The 15,444-nt window shown below is 44.5% G+C and overlaps 1 protein-coding gene across 9 annotated transcripts in view; it reads right to left on the bottom strand.

Annotated features, from left to right (window-relative positions):
* Window positions 1-15,444, bottom strand: part of LOC135377822 (chromodomain-helicase-DNA-binding protein 7-like) — a 135,207-nt gene that overhangs the window by 100,827 nt on the left and 18,936 nt on the right. For all 9 annotated transcript variants that reach the window (XM_064610523.1, XM_064610515.1, XM_064610518.1 and 6 more), the window contains 11 exons: window positions 12,543-12,869; window positions 12,254-12,477; window positions 10,809-11,073; window positions 7,717-7,782; window positions 7,138-7,199; window positions 6,940-7,060; window positions 5,876-6,246; window positions 5,531-5,789; window positions 865-992; window positions 579-767; window positions 430-484 (listed from right to left, as the gene is read on the bottom strand). In XM_064610523.1, coding sequence (XP_064466593.1) covers window positions 430-484; window positions 579-767; window positions 865-992; window positions 5,531-5,789; window positions 5,876-6,246; window positions 6,940-7,060; window positions 7,138-7,199; window positions 7,717-7,782; window positions 10,809-11,073; window positions 12,254-12,477; window positions 12,543-12,869 — 2,067 coding nt within the window. The remainder of the gene's footprint in view (window positions 1-429; window positions 485-578; window positions 768-864; window positions 993-5,530; window positions 5,790-5,875; window positions 6,247-6,939; window positions 7,061-7,137; window positions 7,200-7,716; window positions 7,783-10,808; window positions 11,074-12,253; window positions 12,478-12,542; window positions 12,870-15,444) is intronic.

Raw genomic sequence — 15,444 nt, 5'->3', positions numbered from 1 at the left:
TGCCTTTCCTGGCAAGAAATTGGTTAGGCACACGAGGCACTCATTGGCTTTTTCATTAGTTACTTGTTAAGAAATTGGCTGTTAGTCTTAAAGTGTCTGCATTAAAATGGCGTATGGAACAGTATCTTTCAGGATTACTCTACTCCACCACCACTCCATTTCTGTGTGCCAATCAGACAAAAGGAATGTGAGATACTTTTGGGTGGCGAAAAGACAACTTTCACATCAAAACTTGTGTTGCACACTATGAACTATATTACAATGCAAAGCTATCAACTTTTTGGAGTCTTCATGGGAGAAACAGTATGAAGAAACAAGGAAAGCATAAAAGCAAAAGTGGAGCTGAAGTGCAGGGCTGGTTTATCTACTGAGACAGAGGAGGAAACCATCTGCATATTGTCAACAGTAGTTCTGCGCAACAATGCTTACATTTTCATCCTTGTAGTACATCTCGTATTCCTGGATCATATTGCGACTCGCAGACCTGTGAAAAGGTGTCAAATCATTAGTAGTCATTGCTATTTAAAAAAATCACATTTACTTATTTCAAAATTCTGATCAAATGATGTGAAGCTTACGATCCATGGTAAGTGATGACGTTAAGGTCTGTCCATGTCTCGAATTCCCGTTGCCAGTTTCCGATGGTTGATAGAGGGGCAATGACAAGGAATGGTCCCCCAATTCCGTATTTCACTATTTCATTGACGTATGTCAAAGATTGTATGGTCTTTCCCAAGCCCATTTCATCGGCTAGGATGCAGTTTTGGCTGTTAGACAAAACGACAAATGTGGTTAACTGGGTAACAATCATATTGGATCATCCTGTTTCATAATGGTCCCAAGTGCTGCATGTGTAATACACACCCATTGTACCAGCAGAAGGTGAGCCAGCTTAGCCCTTCCAGTTGATACTCTCTTAAAGTGTTTCCACCTCTGTAGACTGGAGATTCTTCCAGCTTCTTCCATTCTGCTGGTTTGGGGCGTTTCTTCACCTGCATTGCATACAGACACAAAGTGCGGCTAAATTTTTTTTCCAAATTTGTTCAGAACCGCTACAGCAACTGCATTATCAAACTGTACTCATTTGCCCTCATCTAGCTATAATATGGACATGGTGACTGAGGTCAGACTTATTCCCTTTGCCATGATGAGGTGCAACAACAACCCTGCAAGAACCTCTCTACTTCCTAAAATTTGTAAGGTGAAGTAAATTTAAAGTGTTATTAGTAGACGTACAATGCATCAATGCAATATTACCCAACCTTGCAACCTCGAAACAAAGAGGTTCTAATATGCAAGAGTTTGACTCTTTGCCGCTTTGGCTGCTAGATTTTCCAATACATAATAGGGGTTCAACTCATGCAGAAGCAGTTAAGGTAATATACACTGTGTATACACATAGCAATTACGACATGTAAAATAGCCCAAATTTGGCTTCAGTGGGATTGTGGCGAGCGCCCTGAACCAAACATACTCCATGGCAAACACACCTGAACTATCACAGGCCTGCACACTGCGAGAGCGTGATAAGGTCAGACGTATCTGTGCAGCAACTAAAAATTGTGTGCTAGTCCACGTTTGCCAAATGCAATGACGCGATAAATGTTTAGGCAGTACTCACATCATGACAATAAAGAGCTGACTTGTCAAATGTGAGTGCTCTCAAACATATCTACTCACATGGGAATCATGACATTTTGACTAATCCAGCCATGCACAACTTGTTGGCAAGTGCTCTCAGCCAGACATTTATTCAAACAACCACAACTTGTGCAACAACACAGATTTGCCAAGTGTGCATGTGAGCTCTCGGTCGTTAGTGTGGTATTATAATATGGTTATATATGGTTAGTGTGGGAAACATTAGGACCAGTCCGGGCTTGCCCAATGTGGAACTTAGAGAGTGCTTTCAGTCAGACATGTGCACACAGCAGTCAACTGTGGGCTAGACCAAACTGGACCAATGCAGCATCATTGCAAATGTTCTTGGCCAGACTAGTACCCACAAAACTATTTTCACATTTGAACATGTCCAGAGTCACCTAGTGCAAGATCACAATGAAGCATGCACTTGGTTGGACTTTTTCACACTGGAATAATACGAGGACGCGCACAACGCGAGGACAGAGTGCTCTTCATCAAGCACACTAATAATAAACTGTGGACTGGCCAGGACTTAGCCAATGTAAAATTGCAGCGAGTGAATCTATCAGTCGGACGTACACACGCAATTACAACATATGAACCAACAACATAAATCACCTTCGTCAGTCCCCAATGCCCATAAGGACAAAGATAAATCTGTGGGCATTTGAGCAAGTATCAGAAACATTCATAAAGTCACATCAAATGCCGGGTGCACCTTGCATAATCTGCAATGGACAGCAAACTGCACAAATGTCGCCTCGATGCTTCCCAAATGATGAAATCTTTTAATGCCAAGAAAAAGCTGTCACACTTGTAATCGAACATCAGTGTAGCAAGAGGGCTTCATGACAGTGGCACTTCGAAGGTGCTTTCATTACAGAGCATGGCTAATCTCCCTAATGACTGCTCTATAGGGCATTTGACGGTGCCAATAGATCTAAAAATAGACCTAAAAATCAGTCAGCGGATGTGCTTAAGCGACCATGCAGACTTGGACAAAGGCCTTCAATGCTGCACTGCACTACAGCATGCACTCAGAGAAGCTTATACAGATGGCCATCAGAAGACGTGGCCAGAGTCGGGCAGACTTGGCAAAACACAAAAAGCTGACTACTTAGCTGAGAGAGAGAGCCAGAAAATGGTCAACACACATCTGACTATGGCACGCGCCTCCCAAAACGTATGTCATAACAATCGTACGCATCATCATGGCCACAAGGATTACTACAGCTGATGAAGGACGAAGGAAGGAAGGATGAATCTATGACATTGTTCATTAGACACTTACTCTGAGAAGTAAAGGAACGTACAAGCGTTCTACTAGACTGTCAGATCCATGGGCACAGCAGGAGGGATACATTTTGCATCACTACTCATCGCCACAACATGCACCCCCACTACTGTGTGTGTGTGTGCATGTGTGTGTGTGTGTGTGCATGTGTGTATGTATATTATATGCACTTCATTGAAAGGAGAAAACACAGAGCCCCTACGAATAGGATGGCAATACTTGATCAGGGGACCACCAGTTAATTACACTTTACAAATGGCCAAGACACAGTAAAACCCATTTGCTTTACAGCACACTATTACTTACCTTCCTGTACAATAGACTCGGCGCTATGCAATATAGGCCAGCATGTCTGGACTCACCTATTGCGTAATCTGAAGACTTCAGGAGGCTAGTCCACACATCATCATGATGTGTTCACCTGTACCGGATATGTTCACCCTCGACATGATAAGGACATGTTGATTCAGCACAACTAGCTTATTCCGCATTAAAAGGACCATGAAATTATTTTCGTGAATTCCGAGTTGACTGCCAGAAACGGTCCTCATGATCCTTCACTATCATACAAACATCGACTTTTCACTGGACTCAGCGCACCGTGGGCACAGTTACAACACGGGCGTGACCGCTGGATACATCTTTTCGAAGCGGGCTTTCGTCATCAACGTCCATTTCTCTCAGCCAATTGTGGACAACTGGGAGCACACACCCCACGGGACCACGTGGGTGCATGGTTTCGGGTCAGACAACAATGATGTTGTATATCTGCCGTCGAAATCAGTAGAAATATGACGAAACACAAATTGTCAACGATGGAGGAAGGATTATGCAACACACACAGAGTCAAGGAATCGTTCCGTAAGCAACATCCCCCAAAAGGCCACCGACAGAGACATTTTCTGACGAAGCAGCAGCTCAGAGAGGAAAACGTGTTCCGGTAACCATGCTGACAATCAGTTGCTACATTACACTTCTGTTAGTATTCTGTGTCAACGATTAGATACCATCTTAGCTCCAGGTCAAATTAAAGCATTTCATAGCGAAGTTTCCAATTTGCTCGCAAAAGACACTCCATGAATCGGCAACATCCTTGGCGTACGATGTCACAGCCAGTTTGCCTCGCAGGCGGGTCGTAGCAGCCGCCGTTCACTCTTGTGGTTAATATCCAATATTTTTCGCTATATGAACGATTTTCTACTTCATATTTCACAGGTTGAATGCTTTAGTACAGAGGAACAAATTCAAAATGATCGTAGGCTTGTCAAATATCCTTTCATGGTCCCTTTAATAGCCCACGGATAGTGTGTTTCCTTTCAGATTAAATGGCTTTCACATATTTGTGGGGCAAATATATTGAGTGATATTTTTTATCAGACAAAGCAGAACTTGGCAAGATACTATATCTGCAGGGCACCATGGTGAAGGGCGCACTTAGAAACAAGGTAGGACATGGGACGTGTTCCTTGTCCATTCGCGTTTCTAAGTGCGTTCCTCACCATGGTTAACTTGAACCAACAGGCACCACACCTGCCTGCAACTTTATGCATGGTGTTTCTCTTTGTTCAACAAAGATGATAAAAAAAAGCAGTGCAGATACGATTTTTGGAGGTGGGTTATAAGCAGGACAAGAGGGTATGCAACTGCAAGATGACTAATCACCCAAAATTATTTAATTAAACTACTTTTTAACTACAGGTCTTAGTACATGTGTTAGACTTTAGAACTGAAGGCTGTCATAGTTTAAAGCCAGCCATTTAAAATTTAAACAAGGACATACTTTGAGATGACCATGCCAGACTTTAGTGTAGAATACAGATGAAACCGAAATCAAACACCAGGCTAATACCAAGGAGTACCAGAAAAACAACACCCTTTATCGAGAAGGCTGCCTATCTGAGCCACTAGGTGGTTTATCACACTACACTTGGCAGTAGTTCAAACGCAAAAAAAGAAGACAGAGTCCAGAGGGGTATGGAGCATGTGAAAAAACTTTCTTAAGTTTTTTTTAGGTGCTCCATACTTTGTATGTTCATTTTTGTTACTTCACAACGCTTAGCGGTCCAGATCAGCTCTCTTCCCTAAATAGAGGGGGTTGTTGGCACTCTTTTTGATAAGGGTTTCAGTTTCAGCTGGTCTCTAGACAGAATCTGGCAATAATGGAATCTGACCTGATCACTGTCACCAGGTGGTGCGTGCTCACGTATTCATTTTTTTTTTTTTGTCACTTTCCTTACTACCCTTGTCTGATCTTATACCAATGGCCCATATCAGAGACGTAATCTTTTAACATACCCGAATCTTTACTTATTAAGCGTGTCAATATTCCAGTTGCATAAACCCTTTTCACCCTGACTGCAGCACTTCAGAGCAGTGCAGGGAAGTGGCACACATTAAGGTCAGCACAAACAGCCTTTTGCAGAGAGATATCAGCGTGATATTCTATACATAACACAAATGACAGAGAAAAATGGATTTGGAAGGATATAAACCGATCAGATTCAGGTTGACCCATAATATAGCTACAACCTCTGGGAACAGTGACTCATACTGCACATTATCCTTCAATAAACAGTACTATAGAGACCTTACCTTCCATTTCTCCTTTGGGGGAAGATCTTTAAATCGAAGGAAATGCTCTATCTTGAGCCTATCCACATCCTCCTCCAATTCCCAGGTACTCTCTTCATATGACAGCCCCCGCCACTTGACCAAGTAGTGCCGACTAACTTTAGTCCGTGGCTTGCCCTTTTCAGCTGCAGGCTCGACATTCTTTTCTGCATCTTCATTCTCCTTCTTGATTTCAATAACTGCAGGCTTCACTTCACCATTTAACTCATCCACCACCAAACTACAAAAAGATATTAATATCAAACCATTGCTATATCCATAAATTATTTGTATTTCATAAATGTCTCAGCCAAAAGGTGCACTTACTTCTTTGTTTCATCACTCTCTTCTTTCTTCACCATCAACAGGCCTTGTTCTTCACCTTCATTGTCTTCTTTTTTGACTGTTTCTCCAGAGAGTGGAGGTTCACCCACCTCCATGGGGTCTCCTCTTGTAGATTTATCACCAGACAAATCTTCGCAAGGTTCTTCAAGCTTGGTGTTTTCCCCGTCACAGAACTTGAGGGCTTCATTTTCTTGACCCATACTGACCTGGCCTGCATTTTCCTCTTCTGCCATTCGCTCAGCTGGCCCTTCATTTAGTGGTACGTCATCATCATCTAGTGGATCTACCGTTTCAGTCATGTCCAGTATCCGATCAACCTCTACATATTCTGGATTGAAGGGCTCATCTTCCAGCTGAAAAAGGGATTGTGAAACAGATATCTTTGCGTAAGCTTGTTGGTTGTACAATATGTGACCTGACATTTCATTAAATAAAGTTATAAACTGGGCAGTTTGATACCTCATTCCAAAACTGATAAGAACCCCTAGTGCAGGGGAAACGAAAAGGACATGACACAGGCCTGTCCTTTTTGTTTCCCCTGCACTGGATGGGAGGGAGGGAGGGAGGGGGGGGGGGGGGGGTTCTTATCAATTTTAGAATGACATTTTATTGGGTGGCAACATACTGATGCTACTAGTATACCATTGACAGATGATAACATTCGTCATCAGAAATTAACGTGGTGGCACAGGTACAATTTATAAAAATTTCCTCGTTCAGTTTGCAATTCTTATGGTCATGTAAAAATACCTCCACGCACAAAAAAAAGGGCTTCTACAGAGCATGTGTCTTTGTTGACAAGCACAATACCCTGCACTGACCAGTGCAAACGGGACACTTTCTTTGTTTCTTTTGTGCCTTGAGTGCTAAGCTCATCAATAAAATTACCTCAAAGAAATTAGAAAGTGTCTTATGGCCAGCTAGGCCCAGGCACACCTCAGCTACACCAACACCAAATTCCATGCAATTGTTACAAACTGAAACCAAAGCAAAACACGAAACATTTCTCCCAGAACCCCCGTTATGTGGAGTCTACCCAGACTTACGAAGTCAAAAATAGAGGCGATGTTGTCCCTCTTTTGGCGGAAACGTTTCACCTTCTGTAGGACCCGTTTGTCCGTTGCTTCAAGTTCATCCAACGTCTTCCAGTCACAGTGTATGTATGACCTGCAAAGAAAGTGTCCTCTTGTATCACGAGCGACAGTTGAGAGAGCATGCAACATAATGCAATGAGAGCTGCTTACAGGTTTTTGTATTTTACAAAGAATTCTTCTACATCAACAGCCTCTCCATCCTCATCTTCCGACTGAAAGAAAGTTGACAAATGCAACAGCTTGTTCAAAATCAACAGGACACATTAGCAAAAACCCCACTTTAGCGAAAAAACCCATCAAGTAATGTTGACCCAGGATTGCCTGCACAAAACAAAACAGAGTGAAGTTCAAAGTTAAAACTGTGTCCAACATAAGTTCAAAACCAAGCACAAAGGATGTAAATTTTTAAAAAGAAGGTGTCATCTGTTAGGAAATTCCAGCACTTACGAGTGCACCGACTTACGGTGTACACTTACACTTATTGTACGCTTACGGTGTAAGAGTGCACAGATATACACACCTCGGCTAGATTGATCGCAACCCTCATACACCACCCCCACAAACCCAAGGAGAGCACTTATCAGTCTATTGTAAGGAGGCAAATGTATGCAGCAAATAAATTCTTCCTTTGTGGTGTATTAGTCCAAAAAGAGCCCTTCCACCAGGTGACATAACACATTCAGAAAAATTGCCTACAAATGCAGCACAACTGTATATGGTAAAACTTACTTTTCTTGTTGCCATCCTCGATGCTAGGACCTTTTCCACAACCATAGTGTCTTCAGTTATAACGTTCTAAGAAAAGAAGAAAAAAAAGAATTACAGTTCAATGAATATTGCAGTACACTGTTATGCAACTGTAATTATGCCAGATAAAAAAAAATCATTTATACAAATCGAATTTAAAAGGTTACTGTGAATTGTGGCATCGATCATCTTTACAATAACTTGCATCACACATGGCTGAGTCTCGCAGCAGTACATGTTAGTGGCCTGCACTGATGGAGCTGACAAGAAGCTGCCTGTAGCAGCTCTTGTAGAAGCTTTTACAGTCCATGGAGCAGCATGTACCAACCCCTTATATCGTTGCATATGGTGTAAGCGCTGTTCTATGTCACAAACTTGTTGTTGGCATAATATTGTGCAACGCACTAGCCTCGTGTGCATATGCAACTATATAGAGAACGCTCCAAACACGTTCCGTACATCGGGTAACGGGCCTTCGCGGTGTTCCAAAACGCCATACGGTTTCTTCTATGACTTCATGAATCTATCTTCATCACATGCCTTCTTGTTTATAAATTCTAGTGCTTTGTACGCTATGCACCACACCTCAAAAGTTATCATTTCTTTCCCAATCGGCCGCTAGACACACCAATAACAACCAACCTGCCTTCATTTCACCGAGCTTGGGCTTACTGATTCACCACATAGCTCGCTTCACAACTGCACGGTTCGCCTTTGCCACTCTCACTTTATTCCTGCTCAACGCACACGCCCTGCACGGTCACCATCTAACGAAAAGGCTTAGCCAGCATAGTGCTCGCAGGAAACTCAACACAGTGACCACTGCATCAAATCGGTAGTAACTGTACGGGCTACGGGTACCATAGCCGGTACAGGCTACGGGTGCTACCGGTACGGCTACCGGTACGGCTACGGGGTGTACGGGCTACGGGTAACTACGGGAAGCGAGGAACTTTTGATTAGCTGAGAAAATCTGGATCAGTTACAGTGCGATAATGTCAATATCCAAAAAATGGTAGCAAATAAAATTTCAAAATCCTCAGTTTTGACTGTTTCACAACGAGGTTGTTAGTCGGCAGCATCAACAGAGATGCCAAGAACAGCCGATGTTAATGACTAATTTGGATCAGGGGGAGTTAAATAGCAAGCACTTTCCGGTACCGCATTCAACCGAGAAGTCAGGTTGTCCTAGAATGTTAGAGAAACTCTTCAGCATGATAAACAGCTCAATAGCACCAAAGAATGTTCATGACCACTGTTTCACAGTTTGTCTCTTAGAGAAATGGACTAATGTTGGTGCCATAATCCAGCTCAACACTAATCGATTCTGTAGCCCACCTGATTCAGGATGGAGCTAATCTAGTGCATGGTAAAGGTATTTGATGCATTTCAGGCATCCTGCCTGCCCAGTGAGAAAAATTATGGTCCCCGGGGATAGCTCCGGATGAGTCCTGCCCGGCCCCCCTCCTCACATCTCCTGGTGCTAGCAACTGTTGGACCTTGGGCCAGGCAGGTCCCTGAAGACGTCTGGGCCCCAGGGCTCAATATTTCACAAAAATATTTATAAGCTACTAGTATCACATGAGAGAATACATGGGGACTGCAAAATAGTGATCCATTCACTAATGTGACTGACGACTCCTGAATGTTGAAGATCTTAGGTTAGAAAGGAAGGTGGATGAATATAACGCAGGGTGTCATTCATTTCATGCACTTCTGGTTTCCCCCGCTGATTCCTATTGTAATCAATGCTGACACCTGTGGTTTCAAAACCGTAGTTCTGACTCCCAAAAAGCAGAAATTCCACTAGCAGCTCCACGGTAATATGAGAAAGATGCATAATCAAGGGTTTTTAAGGACCGTGGGAAAATTCCAGGGTTTTCCAGACACTGAAAGGCATTTTCATATTCTGGGGTATTCAAGGGTCTCAAGGACCAACGGCAACCATGCAAGGAGCAGCAACAGCAAGGTTATCAAGAAACTGTAGATTTACATACAACTGCAGAGTTTCTCTTTAACGTTTTAAACTGCGAGCAGACAAGAGACATTTTTCTATGAAAAGATATCTTTGGGAACATACCAAGAGGTTTCCATTTGTTTCCAGAAAAAGGAGCATTAAAGTGGTATCTAACATGGCCAAAAACTGCTGTCATCTTGTAAAGATTTATGTGAAAAGCATTCCCACAAAATATTTCTGTCCAAAGTTGTTTCACCACGGTGCAATTAATTTGGAAAATCGCTGCCGCGGTGACAGGCCAGAGTGCTCCAACTGCAGACCACACCCACTCTACTGAGACGTTGGTGGTAGAGAGCCCCTCATTCGTTCGTACGAAAAACAGTCTGCTACGAACATTGCGAGCTGTTTCTTGTTGACTTCTATTCTTTACATGATTTATATCACGTTTTCTAAAAAAAATAAAGCATATATACAGCCTGAGAAAATAAGATTACGATCACAAGAGTAATATATACGTGGCGTCTGTGCAATCTCAGAATTCCCAATAGCAGAAAGCAAGCGATGGCGGCGGTATTGTGGCGCCACCTGTTAGCCACTGAACCAACTGCACGGTGAAAACGGTCGGACAGGCTGCACACTGTCGGGGAGCATGGGGTTTTCACTGTACAAGCTCAGTTAATTTCGGGCTGCACCACTCGTTCTTCCCGTGGTGTCTGCGGTCCCAAAAAATCGTGGTTGTGTCGTGAACAGCCTTCAAACCCTCCGTTTCGGACATCACGTAGCCAGATAACGCATGGAGTCTCCGAAGCAGTAGCAGATGCTCCAGCCTGCGCGATGTTGCTCACCTCGATCATGTGATCCCAGGTACAACGAGGAGCATCCTAACCTGGTGGCGCTCATCACGTGCCTATCATGAAGGCAAAGGAGGGTGTTTCGCGCACGGGAGGTTCGGGAAGCTATTGCAGGCGTCCCAATTTCGCTACGGTTGCACTAATTGTGGGAAAACTGTTTTCGGCTGCCTAACATTCCATACTGACCAAAATCAGAAACAAAGTTGTGGGCCTCTAGACTGCTCCTTTAAAAGACCCCAAGGAATACCAAGGAAACAAAAACATACCACGAGAACCTGCACGTTCTTGTTCTCCTGACCACGAAGAGCAAGCCTTGCTCCCTGTTGATCCACATCCATAAGTGCTTCATCCCCACTGAACTGCAGCTCGATGTCGTCCGTGTATTTCTTGCGGTGTGTGTTGCGTGAGGACCGACGTTTCTGCACCCCTTCCCCGTCCACCGGAGAAGGAGGTGGAGTGCCTTCTATGTCTGATTGATCTGATGACCCAAGTCTCTTGGCTTTCTTCTTCTTGCTGAACTTGAGTGATAACCTGGACACCCACAGAACAATGCAACTGCTGTCAGCACAGTACACTTAGGGTCTGACTTTTCTGGGTTAAATGCCTTTCCCCGATTTCTGGGGAGGGGGTCGAATCAGGTGATATTGATACAATCTGGTATTATCTGGCTCTTTTTTTTTTCTGTCCAGTAAGCAGCCCGTAGTTAAACGAGCACATATTGGTCAAACAAACATTCCTCCCAAATTATAATCAAACACCGCATAATGTAACATTAAATGTGCTTCGCATAGTTTATCGTTGCACGTGGTAGGGGACCGAGAGACACAGAACAAGAAGGACGGACGACAAATTCTCAGATTCAGCAAAAGGTTTATTACAGAGACCCAACTATATACCCAAGAGGCGACGCAGAGGAGAAAGAAGGCAAAACGACGGATTACTAATCACATTGCCACGTGTGGCTATCTCAACAGACTCTTGCAGTAACCTCCGACTTTTATCCCTTTCAACTGCAAGTACACTGGTCTCATGAAACAACGGGGCACACCCACTGCATTCTTTGAGATGAACGGTCAATTCCGAGAACATATTCTTTTTGACATTACAAGAGTGTTCTCCGAGACGGTCGTTCAAGCAACGTCCACTCTACCGACATATGAAAACCAGCTTGCCTTCACCCTCTCCCTTCTTTCTTTATCGCTGCACTCACATAATTTCACAGTCAGTGTGCACCGACTGCTACTAAATCATGGATATGATACATGATGCAGCCTAATACGTGACTGGAATTCAAGGAGAAATTGGGTTTAACCCGAATTGGTCCGAAACTGATTCGGGGGGGATATCGGGATTTGGGGGTCCGAAAATTGGCGATATCGGGTGGAACATAATAAAAAAAAGTTTCTCGCATTTTAGATGAACATAAGATGTGGAACACGATGCTGAATGTGTAGTGCTTGGCATTCCGTGGTTTTTTCGGGAGGTTTCGGGGTTTACCGTAAATGACAATGATGCAAATCGGGGGGTAAAACCACAAGGCCCTAAGTATACTGCATCAATACAAATGTATTTTTACAACTTCTAATACTGATGCAACTAAAGGCTTTCTTGTGTAATACAGTGTAGGGCACCTCTCTGGATAAATGGGAGAGCTCACTAATCTAATTCACAATAAGCAATATCTGTGATCATATTAAATAATGTTTCTCACCTTGGCAGCTTTTTCTTCGGTGCCTTGGGCTTAGGCACTCCATCTTTGGGTGTCTTGGGCTCTTTCTTTTCTTTCTTCTTTTCAGACTTTTTCTTGGGAGTCTTACCATCACTAGATACAGGGCCTGTAGAATCATCAACCGGTGCTTGGCCCTCCTCACCATCAGCTGGTGGACCAAGCAATGTTCCACCTTCCCCTATTGTAGCTGGTGGTGCCCCATCTCCCTGGAAGGCAATGTCACACCATTGAAATTCTATTGTAGCGAGCCAACATATTGTTGACACAATACCTGAGGTAAGGCAGGGGGTGCCTCGCCATTATTTGCAGATGCAGCCTTGGCAGCTTTGCTCTTCCGCACTCGACCACCCTCCTTAGGAGCCTTGGGTGGTTTTGGTGGCTTAGGTGGCTTTGGCTCTTTAGGCTCTTTGGGTTTTTTCGGCTTCTTCGGTTTAGGCTCTTTTGGAGATTCTGAATCTTTGAGCTCTTTGGGTTTACGCTTTTTCGGCTTTTTGACTGCAGGAAGCAGCATACACTCATCCATGCCCAAAGGTGGAGCTCCCACCATTACCGACGAACCCAACATCGGGGGCATGGCCGAACAGCCATCAGAAGGCATCTGAAATGATGTTGCCATGAGACTCAGGAGGACATATTACTACAGGAAAAGACAACACATAGGTGCCCAATGAAACCACTTCCACCAGCTCAATGAGGAAATGCAGCACAGCACATCTTTAGGATACAAATTTTGATATACAGTAAAACCTCGTTAATTCGACCCCCGATAATTCCGAAATTTGGACTACCCGCGCAGTCCTGGCAATCATGTACACAAAAGTATCCGAATGGACTCACGCTAATTTGGAAGCATTTGGAGTGACAACGGATAATTTGGCACTCCCAACAATCGCTCGTGGGGCCATGGAGCGAAGTTGCGCTAACCCGACAAGACCATTCGAGTGGTGGCACCAGTAAACAGCAACAAAGTGAACTGACGAAGCATCCGTCGCCATCAGTATGATCATTGGCGTCACGTGGCGTCTGTCCTCCAGCATTCGGCATAAAAACCATCAACGCGTGTTTGCACGTCTTTGCGTGTTTGGTCGCTGTGGTGTCATGCAACTGCTTTCAGCACTGCGGTTTTGTGTACCGAGTGAGCAGTGAGGCTTGAGGCAAACGAAAGTAACAAACAAAACAGAAAGGCCGAAAGAAACAGAACCTTCCCCCCCATTGCACCATCAAAGAAGCCGCAGAGGCTCTTGCCGTCCTTAAACGGACGGTCTTGTACCCCCTGCCCCTCTCATAAAGTGTACAGGTCCCGACAAAAGTTTACGGAACACGCGAGCGGCGTATTTTTTCCTCGGGACGACACCCTAGCGGCAAGCGGAAGCTGGCGAAATCAGGCCAGTTCACAGCCTCAGAGGGGTGGACGACTGCGCTTTTAGCGACACACAGCGGTAGTTTCGGTATGATTACTGTTGTATGTGCCCGCAAAGTGAGTTGGATTAAACTGTTGTGCTCGTCAACAACTCGTGACTAACGTTAGTTGTTTATCAATCAATCAATTATCAATGTCAGCGTCAATTGGTTATCAGCTCGTCACGCGTCGCCCATAATAAAGCAACTGATCACGAGCTATCTTTCTTTCTCTTGTCTACATATCACAGCTTTCCAATAAAAGTAATACACCGTAAAATATTGCCACCATGATTCATCCTTGTTATCACGATGATAGCGGCGAGCTCCGTCTCAACAATAGTTGAATCACGTGTTGCTGGCGAGCACAACAGTGAAATCCAACTCACTTCGCGGGCACCAGCGGCGGGCACGTACAACAGTAATCATACCGAAACTACAGCTGTGTGTCGCTAAAAGCGCAGTCGTCCACCCCTCTGAGGCAGTGAACTGGCCTGATTTCGCCAGCTTCCGCTTGCCGCTAGGGTGTCGTACCGAGGAGAAAATACGGGAGGAAGTAAGAAAAAAACGTATAGGAGAAAATACTGTAAACGTTTGTCGGGACCTGTACCATTCGATTGCCCTTTGTTGAAAATAGAATACTGCGAATTTACCCGACAAAACACGCCACAGTTATTAAATAACAGAATTAAATTGATAAAGATTGCAGAGCATGCCACGATCTGTGTTGGCAACGTCGCCCTGCGTGAAAGTCCGTGATAGGATACAGAAATCGTCTGCTTTTGCGCGCGCTAGTGCATCGGCTTGAGCAGACGATTTTCAGAAGTCACTGGGCACTGCAGCAACTCTCCTACATTTTCTTTCAGTTCTCAGGTGAAAAACGCACATTCTAAGAAGTGGCAAGCATGGTGGTTTAGAACAACTATGTTAATCCTCAGAGACAAGTTAAAAGTTGCAGGACAACCCCACCCACAATCACAAATATGAAGTCGCTGGCCATCGGCGCGCGCGGTCGCATTACAGCTCCGACCAAAAATATATTACGCGCGCTTCCATTACACTCCCCGTTGCACACTGATCATGCTGCGAAATGAAGTGTCGCTGACGACGTACATGGAGAAGGACTGAGTGTTTATTTAAAAACCGCATTAAATACTCGCGTAAAGAAAACACGTGACTTAGCTTCCACGTATCCGATTATGCGCTGCATTATCAGAGACCCCACAGTCAATGCTCGGACTACATTCTCCGCTCGCGGAGATATATGCCTAAGTGTCCCCATTTTGAGGGCAAAGGGGATGACTCAACCCAAGGTGCTTCTGCAAGTTACAAATGCCATGACAACGACGATGTACCCGCAGGCCGACGTCACACGTGACGTATGCATGAGAGAAGCCCAGGTTTCGTCTTCTGCTATTACGGCACGTTTCGACAAATTCTTCGAAAACGACTTGGTTATTCCGAATGAAACTGACGGTTGAATGTGTACAGTACTCGTGAAGCTAGTTTTGGCTAAGTTTCGGAATCGGCCCGGCTGTACGAGACCGTCCCTTTGAGGTCTTCAGGCGCATCAGCACCTATCCACGACAGTACGGACGTACCAAACCCAGAAGACAGCACGGCGAGGCCTAACCGGGTAGAGGTATCTAACCCTAACAACGTGGCGAGCATGGCATACGGGATCGCTAATCATCAAGGGCTCTCCAGTCTCGTTGCCTAAGTTCTCGGGATACGGAGATCTACAGTCCCCACAAGAGTTCTTAGAGCGGCACGGC

This window comes from Ornithodoros turicata, chromosome 1 (assembly GCF_037126465.1).
Source record: "Ornithodoros turicata isolate Travis chromosome 1, ASM3712646v1, whole genome shotgun sequence".
In the NCBI taxonomy this organism is placed as follows: Eukaryota; Metazoa; Arthropoda; class Arachnida; order Ixodida; family Argasidae; genus Ornithodoros; species Ornithodoros turicata.
The sequence above is the reverse complement of the archived record's forward strand: the minus strand, read 5'-3'. Positions and strand labels throughout refer to the sequence as shown.